General features: G+C 42.8%; 1 protein-coding gene across 1 annotated transcript; it reads left to right on the top strand.

Moving 5' to 3' along the window:
* Nucleotides 1–1,414: 1,414 nt before the first annotated feature.
* On the top strand, nt 1,415–19,968 carry ACAA2 (acetyl-CoA acyltransferase 2). Its single transcript, XM_056323652.1, has 10 exons — nt 1,415–1,558; nt 6,238–6,404; nt 8,419–8,547; nt 10,355–10,471; nt 11,408–11,555; nt 13,980–14,155; nt 15,128–15,257; nt 17,467–17,537; nt 18,178–18,332; nt 19,264–19,968. The coding sequence occupies exons 1-10, from the start codon at nt 1,543–1,545 to the stop codon at nt 19,346–19,348; spliced, it is 1,194 nt and encodes a 397-aa protein (XP_056179627.1). The 5' UTR covers nt 1,415–1,542; the 3' UTR covers nt 19,349–19,968.
* The last annotated feature ends 1,160 nt before the right edge of the window (nt 19,969–21,128 follow it).

Here is a 21,128-nt window from a genome sequence, read left to right as displayed (position 1 = left end):
TTAAACGAAGTCAATGGCAGAAAGAGAAAATACAGTGAAACCCTCTGCTTACTTTTAAAGACAAAGTTGCATCTTGCTGTACGTTCACCGACCTATAGATCCAAGAAATCACTAGAATTAATGTGGGAGAAGCAGTTGAAAGTTGTGAGTTTTTTAATAAAAAAAGGGAGTCTTCACAGGAGAACATTCTTCTTCCAGAAAATTTATAAAACTTAAATTGCATTAATGAAAACATATGGCAAATTTTATTTGTACGTGAAATGTTTTTAATGATCCTCTCAGTTTCTGCCAGACAGTGAACGGTTCCACTGAAGTTTTTATACACATAAGTCATGCCTTGAGAGGCGTTTACAACCACCAGAACTTTGAAAGGTTCCTGTTGTGTAGAGCATTCTGTGGATTGGTTTCTGCAGCTAGGGCTGTGCTCCCACTTGGTTTTCAATCAGCTGCAAGATACCACCTACCCTGGCAGGCTCTTGGACATTTTTTTTTTTTTTTTCACCTGGTAGATAGCATACAACACGGTTCCACAGTTCACAGAGCTGTGTTTTGCCAAGTTTAACACACTTACTATGGCTTAATGAGACCACATCCACCTCCAGCTCTACAGAGGAGGATCCTGCACGAGTTGGATCCACTTGCACTCACTCTGTGTTCAGATTTACATGGCATCATATTAGTTGGTTTTGCTCCCACCCTTCATTAGGATAAAAAGCTTCCCCAGTCCGCAGTAGTGCAGCTGAGGCCTCCACCCCCCCTTTCCTGTGTATCATCCGTACAGTGCAAATTATATCGCGTTTCAGGATGATAACAAGCTGCTGGAGTCGTGCCAGTCGCAAACCAACCAGAGCAGCTTTTAATCTCTGCGTAAATAAGAAGAAAACCCGTCTCTGTGCGCGGGGTCCCCTGCCGGCCTCATGGGACCCGCTAACACAAACTGCTGCAAAAGATCCCTGGCACCGAGCCCAGCGTGCAAAACCTGCTGGCTTAGAGCACAGCACCTGCTAGAAAACCTACGGCTGATTAAAAAAAAAATATAAAAATTAGAAATAATCAATGCCAGCCTACAGCGGGGAGGTTTCAGTGCCCGGGGAGACCCGGAGGCAAGCCCCACTCCCCACCCAAGCCACCAACGGCGGCCCCGGCCTCCGGGGGCCCGGCCCTGCCGGGGAGCGCGGCTGCCCCCGGGGCCGCCTGCCGCCGGCCTGCGGTGCCTTCCCCAGCCCAGGCCCCGCTCCCGCGGAGCTGCGCTTGGGCACCGGGGGCTCCGCACGGCCGGGCCGGGGCTGGGCCGGGGCCTGCCCTCCGCCGTTACCAGGGCAACGCGGCGGCGCCATTTCCCCCACCGCCGATTCGCCAAACCCCCGTCGTCCTTTCCAGGCACGGGGCGGGGGATACGGTAAGCAGAAAGAAAATAGGCGCCAAGTGAAACAACAACGTAAAACTCCACAAGCAAACAAAGAAAAAAAAATTTTAAATAGATCCGCCCCCAGCGTGGCGAATGTGCGGCGGCGCAGGCGCGGCGGAGCGGTGTGGTGCGGGATGGCGCTGCTGCGGGGTGAGGCTCCTGGCTGCGCGGGGCTAGCGGGGCCCGTGTCCCCCTGAGGGAGCGGGGTGGCGGTGTCCCGGTGTCCCCCTGAGGGAGCTAGGGAGCGGGGCCTGGGGTCCCCGGCCCGTGTCCCACGGAGGGAGCCGGGTGGCGGGTCTGAGGCGGCGGTGAGGGGCAGGCCCGGCTGCAGGGGCTCGCAGCCCGCCGGCAGCTCCGCTTCTCCATCGAGAATCCGGAGTGGAGCCGGGGAAGCCGTGCCTGTCCCGCCGGGGGGATTTTCCTCAGCTGGAAATAAACGGCGTTAGGTGCAGAGGGGTAGGGAAGGGGCGCGGTGTCGGCCCGTTTTACACAACGGAACGGCCTGTGTGTGGCTCTCTGCGGTGCTTAAGCCGGGTCGGGTGCACGCAGACCCGTAGCAAAGGGTATGCCTGCCCGTCCAGTTCGCCTGCAGTGACCCGGAGTCGCTGGAGGTGCTGCCTGAAGCACCAGCGACTGAAAATTTCTTTTCTCACATCCAACCCCTGCCTGTGTCGGCACTGGCAGTGCAGGCTAAAAAGTCCACAAGCACCGGTGGCTCCCGGAGGTGTTCTGTGTGAAGGGGTGCTTCATGCTCAATGTGGTTTAAATTTTCTCTTAAAAAGGAGATAAACATGCCCTTTGATACCTGTTCTTGTTTAAAAAAAAAATTGAAATTGATTGAAATAGGGCTTTTATCTGTTTGACGGTGCTTTGCTGCTTGACAGACTGTGCCTGTCTTGTGTTGTGGTTTGGGATTTCGGTGCCAAAGCCTGTCTAATCAGTGTCGCAGTAATATTGCATTGCTCTGCCGAGCTGGGTGATACAGAAAGCGGCTTTGCCCATACTCCTTTGTTAGTTTTCTGTGCCTGTTTCAGGATCATCTTTAATCCTTTGCTGCAGTGGTTTTCATACATTGTTGTTGCTCCTTAACTTTTTTGGGGTTAACGATTGTTTTTTAGGTCTTCAAAGTAGGATCTGACTAAGAAATAGTTTCATACAAAGTACATTTGAGAAATGTTGGAGGGTTAGGGTGTATTTCAAACCTATAATAGCAGGTTAACAAAACCAGATTAAAAGCTGTCTTGAGTTGAGTGTTTGATAAGGATTCAGAGTGATCTTTTGCTTTCTAGCCCCAAAAGTTTCCAGATACCTATGCGTTTGGTAGCTCTCATGCAGTGTTTATCACCTTGGAAAACTGCAGAGTCTCTGGAAGTCTTGCCATGGTAATGTTGCACAGTACTAATTAATGGTGACTTGGGAAGAGCTGTCAGAGGCCGTAGAGTTCTTTCTGGCTCAGGGCTCCAGCCATCCCTTGTTGCCCCTCTTGAAATTCTGTGGAGAGAGTAGCACTTGTAGATGTCTCTCCAGTTAGGCAGGCTCTGAAGTAATATCCCTTTAGGGGAATGGCTCTGTGGTCAGATTAACACAGCATAACTCAACAGAGGTTGCACTGCTGCTTCTTTTCCTGGTTCAGTCCAGCCTTCTCTGTTAGTCTTGAATTACTGTGCAGGTTTTTTGAGCAACCAGAAGGTGAGCTCAGGTACAGAACTGATCCAAATGAAAATTAGCCCCTTGTTTTCTGCTGACTCTGGGTTGGTCTTCAGCTGCCTCCCTTACATGGTCTGCTCTGGTTTATGCTTTGGCCCTGCTGTTGGGAAGGAGCGGGAAGCAGTGAGCAGCCCCAGTGAAAGCAAGAGAGGTGTCGTTATTGTGAAAGGAAGGTTTAAGGGCAAAGTTCCATCCTCGCCCCTAGAGTGTTTGTTTGTAAGGCAACCTGGTGTATGTGATTCAGCAAATAACATGAATAACCAGCAACTTGGCCAAAAGGGAGGAGAACGAGTTTTTTTAGCTTGGTCAGGTCCCTGAGCTGATCTGCAGCAAAGCCTTTTCATCAGCGGTTGCGGCACAGTTTTGGAAGGGGCAGAAATCGGTGAGCAGGAGGAGTGGTGGAAGGCAGAGTGTCCAGTCCTGCTTTGCTGAAGGGAAGATAAGCTTAGGAATATGAGATAATCCTTAAAAGAGCTAAGGGTCGTTTTTTTGCAGGTGTTGTTAACATTAAATGAAGACTCAAACTTAACATTCCATAAATTATTGTTAATACAATATATCTTGGCTAGTTAGATGAAAAACTACTGGTCTAAACTTAAATCTGTTACCTGAATACTTAGATCAGGGGTCCTCAAACTACGGCCCCCCAGGGTCCTCAATCCGGCCCCCGGTATTTACAGAACCCCCTGCCCCCCCCTCCCCCGCCGGGACTTGGGGGGGGGAACCAAGCAGCCGCAGATGAATTCCTGCCACTTCATCTGCGCGCCGGTCCCTGTTTAAAAAGTTTGACGACCCCTGGCTTAGAGAGTCCAGGGGCTAATTCTGCAGTAACTCTGTTGAGCACATCTGTTTTCCATAAACATTAATAAGTTAAAATATCCTCACCTTTGTAAAAACAAAACTCGTAGGCGTTCACACCTGGTGTCTGTTAGCAGTTTTCAGCTTTTTTTTTTAAAAAAAAAATGTGTACAACCGATGTAAAAAACATTCAGTCAATGGATTAAGAATTGTTTCAGGTTAAATTGAACTACTTGCTGGTATCAGTTCAGTGGTGGTTAAATCAAGAGTGAAAACCGATGATGGATATGGCGTACACTGTGTGTACAAGGGGTCAGTTCTGAGCATTTGTAACAAACCTGGGCACAAGACCTGTACTGCAGGACCAGCCTTGTTACTTTTCAGACCGCTGGATATACGGAGGCCTCTTGAGATAGGTATTTGTAATGGCTGTGATGTTCCCTCTACACGTGAAGACCTGAAGAGCAGGCTTTTTGGATGTATAATAGTTAGCAGCTGTTTATTCCTTTTGAGGAAATCAGAACTGTGAGAAGCAGAATTTAATAGTTACTGTGTCAGCAGTACATTTTAAGGGAGCAGGAGCAGCAGTAGCATGCTTAGCAAAGACTTCTTTCTAAGGTCTTCTGGGTACCCAGAAAGAAGCCCATGGGTGGCATCCTGCTGCGAGGGTGTTACTCTGTTTTGCTATGAATGTTTTTCACATTCATAGAATCACAGAATGGGTTAGGTTGGAAAAGACCTTTAAGGTCAAGTCCAACTGCTAACCCCTGGCCCCGAGCGCCACAGCTACAGGTGTTATAAATCCCCCCAGGGCGGGTGCCGCCAGCCCCCCGGGCAGCCTGTGCCAGCCTTGGCCACCCTTTCCGTGACGGGATTTTCCCTCATTCCCAACCTAACCCTCCCCCGGCACAAGGTGAGGCCGTTCCCTCTCGTCCTGTCGCCTGTTCCCTGGGAGAAGAGCCCGACCCCCCTGGCTCCAGCCCCTCTCAGGGGGTTGCAGGGAGCCAGAAGGTCTCCCCTCAGCCCCCCCTCTCCAGGCTGACCCCCCAGCTCCCTCAGCTTCTCCTTATCAGATCTGACCCTGTCCTTCAGGCTGCAATTTTTGCTTAGTCTGCTTCAGGGTATTTTGCAGGTGATCTTCTGAGCACATTCATTGCCCAGCCCTGTGTTCAAGGCTCTTGCCAGTGGGGTGAGCCTTGACCTTTGCCACTTTGGAAGGTCCTTTTCTGTGATCACGTAGCTTGGGATCCAAATACATGAGGGGCAGAGGAGCACCTTCTCTCTGACAACCCAGCCAGAGAATACGGCTCTCACTGCCTTGACAGAAAAGTCTGAATGCAGCTTTTGTGAGCAGCTTCATGAAGAGGCATTTTCATTTGCCTTCATCATTGTATCTGTATGTATCATTGCAGTGTTACTTAAAATAAGGGTGGGTGCTGCATGGCAGCTGTAGGAGAGAGGTATGCAAGCTCTGTTGTTCAACTGGAGGAAAGTTCACAGGCTGCCTCCCGCGTGTTCCTGCACACAGAAGCAGAGGCGGCTGTGACAGGCAGTCAGTACGTGTTTGTTTTCGTTCGGACATGGCTTCTCCCAAGCTGGAATTCCTGTATAGACTGCTGCTGGCCAGTGCATGTGTACGTGGACGCTTGCATGCTATCTCCTGTCAGTTGAAAACGGAGTTTGCTTTAGCATCAGTCTACCAGTTTCTGAGAAGTTTAGATGACTTGTAAAATTCTGGAAATAGCATGAAGTTTTTGATTAGGGAGTGGTTTTCCTCTTAAGTTAAAGGAATGAAGATTAAAATGCATATTAAAAGTTTTTTTGTTTTGCTTTATTTTTTTTTCCCTTTGTATAGACTGTTTCAGAGCATAAACCAAAGATCTGCTCACTTTTCTAGGATGAGGGGCTGGCTTCTTTGGTTTTGTTTTTTTGAAGAGCTGTTCCTCATCTGATTATTTCACAGGTATCCACTATGGGATTTCAGGGATGTTGCTTCCATGCTTTTAGTACACCAGCACTGGTGTCTGATGTGGTGTGGCAGCCTCCTTTGCTCGCTATCCAAACTGTTTTTCTCCAGACTTGTTTGTGGAAAGGAAGTATTTCTGAAACATTCCCAGCTTTTCTTTCTGACTGTTAATTCTGCGTGCCTTCCCTGTCTAAAGCATTGCTCCATCCTACATCTCCTTTATCTTGGAACTACGTAGCTTCATACTGCCTATGTTTACAAAGCTTGTGAATTTAGGATGTTACCCAGTTGAGGCTGACTCAGTGGCTTTCTGCCTGTTAGGTTCTGTGCATCTGGATAATTCTTGCTTCTGTTGCAGGTGTATTCATCGTCGCAGCGAAGCGAACTCCTTTCGGGAGCTATGGAGGTTTGCTGAAGGACTTCACAGCCACTGATCTGACCGAACATGCTGCTCGAGCGGCCTTGGCTGCTGGCAAGGTCTCTCCTGAGATCATTGACAGTGTTGTTGTCGGCAGCGTCATGCAGGTTGGTAGCATGGAAAACTTGCTGGTCAGTGATATGATTTCAGTGTGGTCCTATAGATAGTTACCTCTGTTTTGCAGCCAAGAATAAACCAAAGGGGTGGAAACAAAATGGGTAAGTAGCATCTATAGTGTAGTGTTTCCTGTTGGTGTTCAAGGGACATGCCCTGCGTGATTTTGGTATTGTTGGGAGCAAGGCTTAGCTTGCTTTTTTTTTAGTACCAAAGGCAGTTTAAACTAGGACAAGCTGATTTTCCAAAACATGTGGATTCATTAAATGGTTCGTTGCTCATCCCTGGTACATTTTTCGTATTTTAATGACTTGAGCTGCACTCAGTGATTAGTAGGTTTTCACTGGATTGTGTAAATCCCTTTCTTTCTGGAGACTGTAACTGACTTGAGTCCATTTCCCTTGAGTATTTCTGTTCTATTTTCTATGGAACTTTTTCAAGTGGATATGAGTTTACCCTGAGCTGGAAGGATACAAGCCTTGATTGGCAGAGACGTTTGGACAATCGTATCTTTTCCAAAGACCTTGTGATGCAGATGCTATTGTATGTGGGGCACCAGCACTGGAAAACTGGAGTTATCCACATATGTAGATGAAGGTCTTTGTTTTAGGCAAGACAGCAAACGGCATTTCTGGTTTGGTTTTGTTGTGTATTCTGACTTCACTGTTACTAAGGGTAGGCACTCTAATTTTGTACTGAGTGTTTCAAGGGTGCGAAAGAAACAAATAACTGAGAACTTTTGTGATAAGTTAACAAAGGTGCAGTATTCCTTCTTAAGGATTTTTGGCCAAAAGAGTAGCTTTTGATTATTCTGTCTCCTACAGCTACCATCTCAGCTTCTTCTAATAAATATTTTAGGTTTTGTAAGAACTGTTTGCGGCCTAGAAAACAAAAAATTGCTGCATCCAAATCTCTTGTAATGCTTTTGCATAAAAAATAGTATTCTCCTAATAAAATGTCTTTTCATGTTGAAATTACATTTGTTTTCCTTTGCATCATACTCCCCCACTCCAATAGATCTTCTGGGTTTTTGTCCTGGATCTCTTTTAAGTATTACTTGATCAAGTTTAGATAACTATGAATGTATGACCATTTTAAACTCCCCTTCTTCAGCAGAAGTTGCTTGATGAATTTATTTATTTTTTCTGAACTTGCATTGGCACATAGCATTGCGCACATGACTTTGTGTTTGTAATACGTACTGGCTTAGGGCATGATCCCCAGGAGCATAAGTGTTCTCTCTGTTTGGAAAAGATCCATTACAAACTTATAGCAGTGCGCAATTTTTTTTCCTGTACCTGTGTCCATCATCATCTGTTGACTCAGCAGTTGAAACGCAGAAGCTGAATTGTTTTTGTTTCATCTCCTGTTGGACCCGGTTTATTGAAGGAGTGGGTTCTGAAGGGTGTGGCACTTTGCTTTGAAATAGAAATGTGACAGAACTGTCTTTGAAAAGCTTTGGAGGAATGAGATTGCTTTGTTAGAACAGGCCAGTGTCCAATTAGAACGTCACAGTGATGAAATTTCACAAAGTGGATATGAAGCAGCAAAGCAGTCTCATTTTCCACACTGTCTGGTTTTTGGGGGCCCTTCCCCTGGATGTCTGAGCAATTTTAATCTACCTTGAAATAATTGCTGCTTGCCAGTCAGGATGTGGTCTTACAACAGTCTGTTGCCTGTGTGCTGCTTTGAAAATAAGGGATAAGGGAAAATGTAAGACTAGTAAGTTGCCAACTTCAGCTTTAACATCTGTAGTCCTGTTTTTTGCCTAATATCGAGCTTTTATGACACACAGTTTCTTTAAAGTGCACGTTAAAACATTGGCCCTTTTTGGTCATATGGGATGGTGTCATTTTAAAGAGAATCAAAGTGCTCCTTATGACTAGCAGGATTTCTGCTGAATATACACTAACTTTTTTCAGTGATGAGATTACACCATTTCATCAAGACTTTTGCTCTCCAAAGAAAATAAAGTGTAACAAAACCTCCTATTTGTTCTGTCTGCAGAGCTCCGCAGATGCGATTTATATTGCAAGACATGTCGGTTTACGTGTGGGAGTCCCTGTCCCAGTTCCAGCCCTCACTGTCAACAGACTTTGTGGCTCTGGTTTCCAATCCATTGCCAGCGGATGTCAGGTACAAAGCTCTGTATTTCTGGATTAGTCGTAACTTTTATCAGACTGCTAATGTGAGAGATGTGTGTGGAAATGTGTACTTCATGTTTGGGATGAGTCTGAACATGGATTTTTAGCTAGCACTGGTAGAGTCTTCCTGTTGTCCTGCATGGTTTTGTGCAGGAGTTCAGCCTCCACAGTGCCGTATTTTGTGGTTGGTTTTAAAAATCATAATTTTAGCTATTTTTTTATTTAATGTAAGTTTTTAATAAACTTAAAAGTAAGCAGACTTACATTTATTTAATGTAAAAGTTTAATGTAAGGAATGCAACAAGTGTTAGCCAGTGAATAGAGCTCAGCTGTGAATGTGGTTGCATTCTTGTGATCCTGTTTGCATGGATTGGAATTACTGGCCATCCGAATCACTACAGCAGGCTTTCATCTTCTGATTGTTGTTTATATTCTCTATGTAAGCAGCAACCTGTGCTTTTAAGTGTGTTTTTGTTCAAAGATCGAAACCCTTTCATGGGTAAGATAATTTATAGCATCACTTCTTTTAAATTAGAAGAAAATCAACTTCTTTTTGAGCGGCTGGCCAAACCCACTGATTAAAATGGTACAATGAATTTTATTTCATTTGCTCATATGGACCAGTGGTCTACAACTAGCAGTGGTCTAGACTTAACAAAATTAAAGGTTATTTTATGAATAACCTTATTTATGAGCAACCGTGTAATTGGGGTTTGTTTGGTTGGGGTTTTTTGGGGATTGTTGTTTGGGTTTTTTTAGAGTTCCCCTTGACCAGAGAATTGCTTTAGGTCTGATTCCTTAGAAGAAAAGCATGTGGGAGACAATGTAGAGTTAAGGTTACGTGTTTACAATAATACCAATCTGACTGTTTTCTAGCTCTTTCTGCAAAGGCTGTAAGATGTGTTGGTCTACGCAGAAAAAATCTGTTGGAGAATTTGACCACCTGTATCAAAAGTATGGTTGTGAGACCTTTTCCAAAGACAGCATTTCATCAATGCAGTTAATGTTTCTGTATTATTCTGGCACACAACAAAGCTGCAGCTTCTATTCTGAGCTGCTTAAATGTGCACAAAGTTTTTGGTAACTGTAGGAAGCATCTCAGCACATATTACTACAGATCATTCATACTAATTATTAACGAGTTGTCTCAAAGGCATATCATTTCATCTGCTTCCATTCCATTACACAAATAACGTTATCTGTCCAACTGAGTGATTCATTTTAAGGAAGCAGAATTTTTTGAGTGGTCTGATGGCACATTTAGGAATTGGGGCTTTTAGGTTCTGTGTGCTTTGCCAATGATGAATTAGTGTGTTTCGGGGATTTCTTTTGTCAGCTTACCTGGCTAATGTTTTCTGAGATGATGCCTGGTTTTTTTAGAATTGTAAGGTCTAGTTTCAGGCTTTGAAGTTTAATTTGTGTTCCTTTTGAGAAGATTGGGAGCTCAAAACAAAAAAAATAAATAATCTAAACCATCTGTGAACCTAACCACACAAGCATGCAGATGTTTAATGGCTTTGTTCCTCTGTCCTGTCACATGTGTGCACTCTTACTCTCTTCCTCCCTCATTGATATAATCATTCCTGGCTGAAAGAAGGAAGAAGGAACACCTAATGAAAGAGACGGACCCCAATCTTAATAGAAGGCTAAACCCTTCGTAAATGTACACATGGCTGAGCTTGAACTCATTCGGTGTGTGTGGCTTTGTAGGTGATGAAATCTTTTTCTAAAACAGTTGTTATTGCCTTACAAAACCAGCAAACTAAATCCTAGACCTGTTTTATTTTTTCTGTTAACAGGAGATTTGCCTTAATGAATCAGAAGTTGTTCTGTGTGGTGGAGCTGAAAGTATGAGCCAAGCTCCTTATGCAGTTCGAAACATTAGATTTGGAACCAGATTAGGAGCAGAACTCAAGGTCTGGTACTTTTTTTACTTTCCTCTCTGAACAAAGTCACATTTACAGAACAACATAAAGTATCAGGTCTGTAGACGCTGTATCCTTGCAAACGAAATTATTGGAGATCAGATCCAGATTTAGTTGTTCAAAGCATTTATTCAGTATTCAGACATTATCAGAACAGTAGCTTCAGGCAATTTTGTTAGGCATGCTGGTTTTCTAGGTTTTCCAAAACCATGTTTGAATTCTTGTTCCATGTGACACGTTATCAACAAACTCTTAGACACAAAACTTTGTTTGCTTGGTACATTCCATCAGAGCCTGTATATAACATAAAAACTTGTCAGAGGCTGTGAAATAGAGCCTTTTTTTTTTAATGGAAGGCTGGCTGGTAAAGAACATGTATACCTCCAAGTTACAAGCATCTCTCACTTAAAAGTAGGAACATGAAGTTAAATCCATTGACAGACAAGTTATTTTTAAATTTCTGATGATAAATCCTCGGTGAAGTGTGGGAAACCTGCAGCAGGATGCAGTTCAGCCCTGATAATTACAGTTTACTCAGTGGGTCATAACCAACATAAGAATGCTAAATTAGGCTATTTTAGTGCTTCAGTCCTTTGGTTTTTCTATGCTATATTGGACTGACTGATCTTGCCTTTTATCTGGTTAAGTGAAGTTAGATTTGAGTGTTTTCTCACCTGAAATGTTTTACCTACAGAAACCTTTGACTCTAGACACTAGAGTACAATTCTTGATTAAATAAAATAACACATAAGAACTTGCATACTCTTTTGCAGTCTGTTTGTTCTAATTTAAATAAATTATCTGTAGGTAACCTGAGTTAATTTTGACAAAAAGGCATTAGTTTCCAAGAGGTTGCAGAATAATTAGAAGTAGTAAATGTTAATGATGCTGTGCTTCATAATTTTCTTTTCATAATGTTTCTTGCAGTTGGAAGACACATTGTGGGCAGCTCTGACAGATACATATGTTAAAATACCTATGGCAATTACAGCTGAAAATCTGGCTGCAAAATACAATATCACTCGAGAGGACTGTGACCGATACGCATTCAAAACACAACAGAGATGTAAAGCTGGTTAGTAAATTTAGGAATGGAAGTGTTTATATGATACTAGTTTCAAATCTAGTCAGTTTTTAGCATAGAGTCAAAGTATTTTTAAGTTTTGTGTAGCTCTTGGTGTGATTTGCCTTTTGATTTGCAGATACTATAGTTCATGGTTTTGCTTGCCCTGTGATACAAGTAGCCCGTTCCTGGGGGGTTTGGCTTTGAATATACGGAGTCAGGTGTTGTGTTTATCAGCAGGTTAAGTGATGAGCCCCTTTCCACTGGCTTGCTGTGTCTTCCTAGTGGACGTTCAGCAGTCATCCAGGCAGCAAGTGCCATTGGCCTGTCACATGTAACCTCCTGCCTGAACAGCATTCATGTTTATGGATTACTGGAGAGGGGCCAGTGATGGCTACCAAGATGATGAGGGGACTGGAGCATCCCCCTGATGAGGAAGGGCTGAGGGAGCTGGGGCTGTTCAGCCTGGAGAAAAGAAGATTGAGAGGGGAGCTTATCAGTGCATACAAGTACCTTCAGGGCGGGTGCCAGGAGGACGGGGCCAGGGTCTTTCCAGTGGTGGCCAGAGACAGGACAAGGGGCAACGGGCACAAACTGCAGCACAGGCAGTTCCGTCTGAGTATGAGGGAAAACTTCCTCGAGGGTGGCAGAGCCCTGGGACAGGCTGCCCAGAGGGGCTGTGGGGTCTCCTTCTCTGGAGATACTCAAAACCTGTGTGGACACGACTGAGCAACCTGCTGTAGGTGAACCTGCTCTAGCGGGGGGTTGGACTAGATGGTCTCCAGAGGGCCCTTCCCACCCTGACCATTCTCAGATTCTACGAACATGGCTTGTTGGTGCCCCTTTGGTGGGATGCCTTGCCCTTGTCTTGCCTGCGACAGAGCAATGTTGTCCCCAGCGTGCCTCACTCCCCCTATTTCTTTCCTCTCAGCTGCAGAACGGTCCTGTCCCACAGCAACCCCAATCCTTCTTGCATACAAGCATGTGCTATAATTGATCTAAATTATTTTTCTTTTGGAAATCATATGCTATTTGACAACTCTTAAACGATTAGAGCAGATGGAATCTGAAGAGGGGTTATTTGTTGAGGACCTGTGTTTAAACTGTTCTCTGGGTGGTTTAGTGGCCAGAGCCATCAGTGGGAGGCATTGGGTTGCTGTGAAGTTGATGAATAGTGTAAACAGGATGGTACTTCAAAAGACCAGTAGAATGCGTAGGGATCATCCTGGGAGTTCAGCCTCTGCTATAACCCAAAAGTGAACATAAGAGGCAAAAATATAAACATGCTTTTAGATTCTAATGATGGTGCTATTTAACACCTGCTACTCTTGAAGGAAAACTTTATATTTTCTTCTATGGATGAAGCAGTGCTTTTTCTAACTTCTTTTAGTCATGTGTTATCTTCCCTGCTGATCTTGTTAGCTAACTCCTGCAATTCCTGAAGCCTTTGCTAGAAACTGTGCCCCTGAAGAGGCTTTTGCTTCTTTCTTGTTTTCTAGAATTTTTGCCTTGCTGTTTTTATTTCTGCTTGTTATGACCAGGTCATCTTATTCTCAACTAAAGGGAGTCCTGTGGCTAGCAAGGAAAGAAAAACATTTTGTAGAATTTATTGAGAAGTTCAGAGGTAGCTAAACAACATCAGATATGGAAGTTTCAGTGCCTTAGTTTTAAATCCCTTGGAGCTGCATTTGTGGAATGATTTGAAGTGGCTGAGAGTCTTGGTTCAGTTATGTGAGATAGGATACATCTGTGTGTTCACAATAAAACATGGTGGATACAAAAAGTAGCATTTAATTACCTGAATATTGGTGTCTAAGGTTATGGTAGGTGATGTGGCCAGATGCTCTTATGGGCATCTTAAATACCTACAATGTTTTGAATTGTCTCTGGTTATTTAGGCAGCTGAATCCCATTCTGAGTTTGTAACTTGACTGTGAAATCCTGTGGAGGAGCACCTTGGACAGGATTTTAATTGATACACAATAACTTATGCTCGTTATCAACAGAGAAGAAATGGCTCAGCATTTTTTCCATGTTCCTCTGTAAGTGAGATTTAGTTTCTTGGCCCGTTGATAACTGACAGAGCCGTAGAATAAACCAACAGTATAGGGGGATGTGTACCAAACAGAAATCTAGTGGTTAAAAAAAAATAAAATCAGTTATTTAAAGCTGAAATAACACTTCCTATTAGAGACTTTCTTTGCAGGAGTTTGAGAATGTATATTTGTAGAGTTTTTTGCCCAGTTTCTAAAAAAAACAAACAGTAAACACCAACCAGCCTATTTAAGCAAAATAAAACATAAACAGTACTGTCCCTGGACTCTGGTTAAAATAGAGCAAAAAATGTGTGCACATGAAAATAGCATTATTGGTCATGCTGCGCAATCATCTTGATATTTTTATCAAGTTATTTTGTTTTCCTTTTTGTGGTTACAGCTCATGATGCTGGTTACTTCAATGCTGAGATGTCACCAATTGAAGTGAAAACAAAAAAGGGGAAAGAAAGTATGCAAAAGGACGAGCACCCAAAACCCCAGACCACTCTGGAACAATTGGCAAAACTCCCATCTGTCTTTAAAAAGGATGGAACGGTCACGGCTGGGAATGCTTCAGTGAGTATGTCAAAGCCTTGGGTTGTGCACGTGTCACCTCTAAGGTTCTCCAAATGTATTGTTACTGTATTTATGTCTCACTGAGCTGCCTTTGGCTGTCAGCAGTGCCTCCTGATGAAAATGATCTCTCATTCTGCAACAGAGTGCCCCTGGTTGACTGTTCCAGCCCCAAGATGGCAGGGGATCCTTCCGTCTGCTCCCATGTTCTAAAATTTGGTTTTGTGGACTGGCACTGTTCTTTTAGCGAGGCACTGACACTTCCTCCTCAGCCTGCAATTATTCCCGTAGTGGCCGTGTAGAATTAGCCATTCTGCTTTCTTTTGGAGGGCAATGATTACTGAACACTTGCTTTACAAATCATGTATTGCATTAGCAGGCATACTGCTGCCTCTCATCCTTGTACTGCAATTAGTATCCTCTCTAGTCCAAACCACATTTTGCTCTTGCGCAGAGCAGACTTGGTGCTTAGCAGCATGTCATTATGGACTGTTCCTCTTACACTTACTTTCTTAATCAATTGATCCATGTTCTTTGGGCCAGAAGGACCACTGTGATCGTGTAGTCTGAATTCCTGCCTGAAATAGATTGTAAGCACAGTAAGTATGGGTGTCTGTAAAGTATCTTTTTTTAATTAATAGTACATACATTATCCAATATTAATAGTGGTTTTGCAAGTTTACAGAATGACATTTCCAGTGTAAGGGAGACTTTAAGTTGGCAAAGATGTGGTTTACCCTTCTAAAACACTGAAATAAATTGAACAACTATATTTAACTTTCTTTTGCGGTCCACAGAAAAATGAAAGATTGTGGTTTGTTGTTTTGAATTAACACTAATACAATTGTCTGTTAAATGCTAGTAACAGTGTCTGGGACTCAAGGGGTTTTTTTGAGAGGCATATTTAGTTTGAAGTGTGGGGGTTTTTTGTTTGTATTTTCGTGCACTAAGAATGTGTTTCTCTCTTATTGCAAGGGGGTGTGTGATGGAGCTGGTGCAGTCATCATTGCCAGTGAGTCAGCCCTTAAAAAGCACAGTCTCACTCCTCTGGCAAGAGTAGTAGCATATCACTCATCTGGCTGTGACCCCTCCATAATGGGCATTGGTAAGTTGCAATAAAGCATGTTATTTTATAGCATCAAGCAGCATTAAAATACTCATGTGTTGGGCATTCTAGAGCAAAGAGTCTGCAGTGTGCCGAGTCTGGTAGCTCTGAAGACTGTGTGCCTTACTACAGAGAGACTGTCCATCCCATGGTGTCAGTCCATCCCTCTTTAACCAGAGGGGCTGACTCACCCCTCGGTTCAGCTGAAAAGGGCACGTGCAGTGCCTGACCTGTAGCATGAGCACTGAACTGTAGTCCCACAGACACCTCTTTATTTTCCTTTTTTACTCTGTTAGTAAGTCAAGAAAATTGGCACTCTCAGTGTTTTCTAAAACCGATTTTCTCCTGAAATTCAGTTGTTTCCTGTAAGCTTCAAATCCCGTTATTAAATGTGTAACCGAGTTGTCTTCCTTGCCTCTTGCTGAAGGTGTATTGGCTGTGTGTACACCTTTCAGCAGTTACTTAGTTGCCCAAGCTAAGATTGGATTCCAGAATACACATCTATTCAGGTATTATTTTGGCAAACCAGCTACTTCTCTTTTTTTTGTTAGTCCCTTTCTTTATGCTTTCTAATAAAGTAGCTGTTAACACAGACAAACCCTCCAAGCCAATCCAGACACCCCAGGATTTTTCCCTTCTGTTTAGTTTGTAGACAGCATTGTATCCCAGCATCGCTTTTCCTTTCTGCCATTCTGTTCAGAGAAGTCATTGTTGACTGGTTCCATGTGTCAGTAGAAATGCAAATGAAGCATTGTCAGGTTTGTTTTCTTGATCAGACTATCTGACTAACACAACCTTCAAAGCAAATGTAGAGGGAGGCTTTCTTTCACTAGACTTCATGCTGTCATTGTGCTTTCTAAACTAGCCCATTCTTTCTAGGTCAGGCAACTCTTTTAGCTTGTTTAAAAACTTCATAAATCACATGGAGAAACATTTAGTATCCTAACTCCTTACCACCACAGCTTGTCCCCAGCAACTCAAAAAGACCAGATGAGATTCATTGACTTGACAGCAACAGATCTGAGAACAGGAGCTCAGTCTAAGCAACTGCCCTTTCACATACTGATAGTGATGGGGAGTCCTGCCTCACAATATCTAGTGAGAGAAGTCATTGTTTTTAAAAAAAAAGGAGAGAGAGAAAGAGGGGGAAAAAAGTCTACTTGGCTGTCACTAATGGTCTTTGTGTTGTCCACATGAGACCCTCCCATTACTCTCACGCGTAACAGGCATACTAAAATCCGTCTGTAATGAGATGCATTTAGAGTCTAGCATTAAGCTGCCTGAGGCTTTCTAATAATCCACTGAGCTTTGAACTGGGCCCTTCTTTTAATTTTTCTGTCTCTTCAGTCATTTACTTCTCTTTATGGTTGTTTTTTTTATTCTTTGAGCTATGAGTTTTCAAAACCCATCTTTTGGTACTGAGATAGCATTTAGGATTGGGGTTTTTTTTTGTCAGCTACCATCTAACTTCTCAATATCTTTATCCTACAAGCACATATCTAATTAACTGTTTCAAATTCTCTTTGACTGTATTTTCCCTTAGGTAGCTGTGCTTTGAGATTAATCTCCTCTGTAGTGTATTACATTAGGTCATAGAAGTCCGCTTCCTTCAGAGAACAGTTTTACTGCCAAACTCAAATATTCTCCAAAAATAGTTGTCCTGTCTTCAGTCGGCTGGGACCTGGTCCAAGGGAACAGTTTATTGGTTTTTTTACTAGAAGATTTTCAGATAAAGTATATTAAGAACACCAAAACAATACCCTTAACTAAGCACATGACTGGCAAACTCTAGAACTTTTTCTTTTTTGTATACCTGGAGGCAGCAAGTTGTGAGGAAAGAATACACTGAAGCAAGAGTACTGGGAAGGAGAATGCCTCAAAAAGTGTTGTGACATTTTTTTATTTGGCTGGGGACTGTCAGTTCTCTTGACTTGAAAGCTATGTCTGTGTTTGCCAACATAGTTGTGCAGCAGTACTGACACTCTTAACTTTCCCTGGCAGTGTGTTGAGAAGGCTGCCAAATAGTTTTGAGGTTTACGGGTTCTCTTACCACCTAATAAAGCAGGTGAGTGGCATATCCAGAATTCATTGGCTGCACAGAAGCTTGTGGGAGGGGATTTGATGAGACTTTATGAAGCTATCCTATGTGTAACGTGTTTATAAGCCTCTATTTTTTTAATTTAACTAACTACATAAAATTTCCAAATAGGCCCTGTACCTGCAATTACAGAGGTTCTGAAGAAAGCAGGATTGACTCTGAAGGACATGGATTTGGTAGAGGTAAGGAGTTTTAATATAAGCAGTGAAGTTATTCCTGATCTTCATAGCAGAAACATACCACTCATATGTGTAGCTTGCCCTCATGAGGTAAGTGTTTCTGCGTGTCTGGAGCCCACCTGTCTTAGCTTGCCTGTCTGACCTCTGTCCATCCAGCTTCTAACACACAGTTGCACAGTCATCACAAAAATCCAAGGCACGTGGAAATTGGAAACGGCACGATAGCATTCCATGGAACAAATAATACCCTCATGTGACAAGAAATTTTACTCTGTTGGCTGGACTGTTAATGCTTTAAGTTAGTGATACTTCTCCATTTGTGAACAAGGCCCTTTTTTGTCAGAGCTGTAGGCTCTTCACAAACACACGGCATCAGAATATGCCATGCCTGGTTTTATATAAAACATACTACATTCTTGGTTTGTATCACATGTTCTGGAAGGATTTGAATTTGAATTGGGTTGGCATGACAATTTTTATGTTGTCAGAGTATGCTTTTATAAACATAATGTTTAATACTTTTCGCAATCAAAATGACCTAAAGAAGAAGCGCACCTCATTTAATCTTGTGTGCGCACATGCTGCTGAAAGCTTGTGTGGAAAGTCAGACATGAACAGTGGTATTGTTTCTCTGGTGTTGCAGGTGAATGAGGCATTTGCACCTCAGTATCTAGCTGTTGAAAAAGTTCTGGGCCTTGACCCTGAAAAAACCAATGTCAACGGAGGTGCCATTGCTATGGGTCATCCTTTGGGTGCTTCAGGATCACGGATCACAGCTCATCTGGTCCATGAATTAAGGTATGTATGTGGCCGATAGCCGCTGGTAAGTCGATGCAGTGCTGATGTAGTTACACCTGCAAAAGATTTTTGGTCTGGATGCTGCGTGACAAAAATCTTCCAGTTGACTAGCTTTCAACTCTTCTCACTGCAGTGTAGCAGTTCCTGTATGAATTTGTTAACTTTGTGCTGAGCCCAGGTCCTGCACCTTGCCTCATATTCCAGTCTGCTGTCATTACAGGGTTTTTTGCTTCCTCGAGATCTGATCCAAGCCTGCCATAGTCAGTGGGAAGGTTTCCTGTTTTGAAATGGCCTTTGAGCAAAGCCTGTTCCCTTATTAACAAGGTGTATTTAAAAGGTGTTGTCATCACCTTCTTTCGCTTTTAGTCAGTTTTCAGCAGTTTGAAGTCTTTTGGCTTGCTTGATACGCTTAGCCCCATTTCAGTCTGAATTTTCCTTTTTTTTTTTTTTTTTTCTTTTAATGACCCTCGGGGCACGGATCATTCTACCTTTTCGCTTGGACCTGCAGCACGATGTTAGTGTCCAGCCATAAAGCCACAGTTAATTTGCACCTTGTGGAAAGCTGTAGAAAACTTAGCTTTAAAAAACTACCTAGGCAATAAAATTGTATTTTACTTCTGTCGTTTTTATTATGTGGTGAAACCACAAGTATTTCAAATATGTCATTCTTTGCCATTTTGTGTTCGTAAGAACAATATAACCTACTGTCTTTCAGATGGCAAAAGACTCAGACCTGCAACTCCTATTTTTTCTACAGAAGTATTCCAACATCAGTTCAGGCCTCATGATGTTTTTCTAGAAAAAGAACATACACATTGTAGAACATCGTCTTTAGTAGTACCTAATTGATAGCTAGTTTCAGAAAATCAGGACAACAGCTGCTAGGGTTTCATAAATAGAAATAATTCTCCCTGTTGTTTTTTCTGTACAGGCGTCGTGGTGGGAAATATGCTGTTGGGTCAGCTTGCATTGGTGGTGGACAAGGTATTGCTGTTATCATTGAGAACACAGCCTGAGCAATCCTGGGGACTGCGCTCGTCACCCAAATTACTAATTCCTCGAGAAAATTCTGCCTTTTGTGACAATAAAGCATCACTGCCTGCCTTCCTTTTGTGCCATTCCTGCCAGGTAAAGGAACAGCTGAGGAGTCTGAATTCTGAACAAAAAGATTAATTACTATCTTTCTAACTAAAGGAAGTGTAGCATCAATGTAATTGCACACTGATGAAGTATTTTCTAAAAGCCTCTTTTCAATCAAAGTTAATGTATTTCTGTAGCAAAATTCTTTTCATTTCCTGAGGAAACTGCTTGTCAAACTTTCACCAAACCTGCCTTAAAATAGCAGTCAGAGCAGCTTTTTAAGCAAGTATTGCTTAAACTGTTCTTATTTCAGCTACTGCTGGCACATGTGCCTCTTTTATCATTAGGAAATGTGAAAATTTAATTTGAGACCTTCTGAAGTATATACTGATTTTAGATTGGTGGCTATAACCATCTGTTTTACAAGGGAAAAGAAAATAAGCAAAAGTTGAAATTTTCATTGTGCCCCGTAAAAGAAAAATAAATATAACAGGGGAAATAAAAAGGCTTGCTGTTCGTTTGTTTATTTTAAAGTAAATCACTGTGAGAATTGTTACTTTGGGTAAGCCTGTGTTTGTTTTGGAGAGACTGTTTTTCCTGGCTGAGGGCTTACTGGTGTTTACTAGTTAGTTTCTAGATAACTCTACCAAATCTGCTAGCCTTCCAAGAAGGGGGATTGGTGCATCTAACTGTTGCTGCATGGCAAATGTGTATATACAGCAACTCATTACTTAACTGCCTCTGATAGGATCATCTATGTTTCTCAGGTCGCTTAATGCAGGACTGTTGTTAGCTAATTTGAGAATCTGAGCAAGTTGTCTTGCCTCTCCCAGGCAGTGGAGTTCCAGTTATGAATCATTTGATGTAATGTCCGTGACATTTGGCTGAAGTGAGATCTCCGTTGACTGTGCTCACTGAAGTCATGTAGGCTCACTGTACTGTCAAGAGCAACTTGCAGCTTGCTCTGGCATAGATGTCTACATCAGGTACTCAGTTGGACACATCCCATGTCCGAGACAGCACATGCTTCTTCATAGTCTGTACTATGCTACATAGACTAAAATAGCAGCAGACTTCAGCCTTCACTCTTCCTCATCTTCTACCCACTGTCAAAATATTGCTTATCTACAATTTCTTGCCAATCCACTGGCATGAGGTGTGATGATTGTGAAAGACAGGAGGTTATTCAAAACCTGACTGCCTAGCCTAGCAGGAAATTCAGGTCAAGGCAAGTATTAGTGCAACTAGTGGCGAACAGTTGAAGTACACTCATCACTGTTCCTGGGGTTTTATGGTTGTAGGGTCTTTAATTATTGTAGAAATATTTACCGCTGCTTGTGCGGATTGAAAAAACCCCACCCAGCTGCCATAAGGCAGCAAACCACATGTTCATCTAATACAGTATCTCGTTCCCTCTTTCTACTGTATCTTAGTAAGTTAGGATTACTGAGGTTTTGCTGTTGAAGATGCAGTTGCCACATGGATTTTGTAAAGCAGGATGATTTCTATTCTTAGTTCCTTCCCTAACAACCAGTAACTAATTTCTCTTCCTTCTTGACTGTGGATAATCATTGAACTCTTATTTTCAGAGAACTAGCTGCAGTTTTTCCAAGACCTCATCCCTGAGTGATAGCAGTTCTTTCAGAGCTCGTGACTGTGTATGTAAAGAATAATCCCTTTGTGCACTTTATTTTGCACGTAATGTTTCATTTCCCC

Source organism: Falco biarmicus, chromosome Z (assembly GCF_023638135.1).
Source record: "Falco biarmicus isolate bFalBia1 chromosome Z, bFalBia1.pri, whole genome shotgun sequence".
Taxonomy (NCBI): Eukaryota; Metazoa; Chordata; class Aves; order Falconiformes; family Falconidae; genus Falco; species Falco biarmicus.
Note: the sequence above shows the minus strand (reverse complement) of the source record. Positions and strands in the feature narration are given on the sequence as shown.

Coding starts and splice junctions, on each gene's coding strand:
- ACAA2 (XM_056323652.1), top strand. Junction 6,405..8,418: donor TTGTCGGCAGCGTCATGCAG/GTTGGTAGCATG, acceptor TTCTGTCTGCAG/AGCTCCGCAGATGCGATTTA. Junction 14,156..15,127: donor TCACGGCTGGGAATGCTTCA/GTGAGTATGTCA, acceptor TCTTATTGCAAG/GGGGTGTGTGATGGAGCTGG.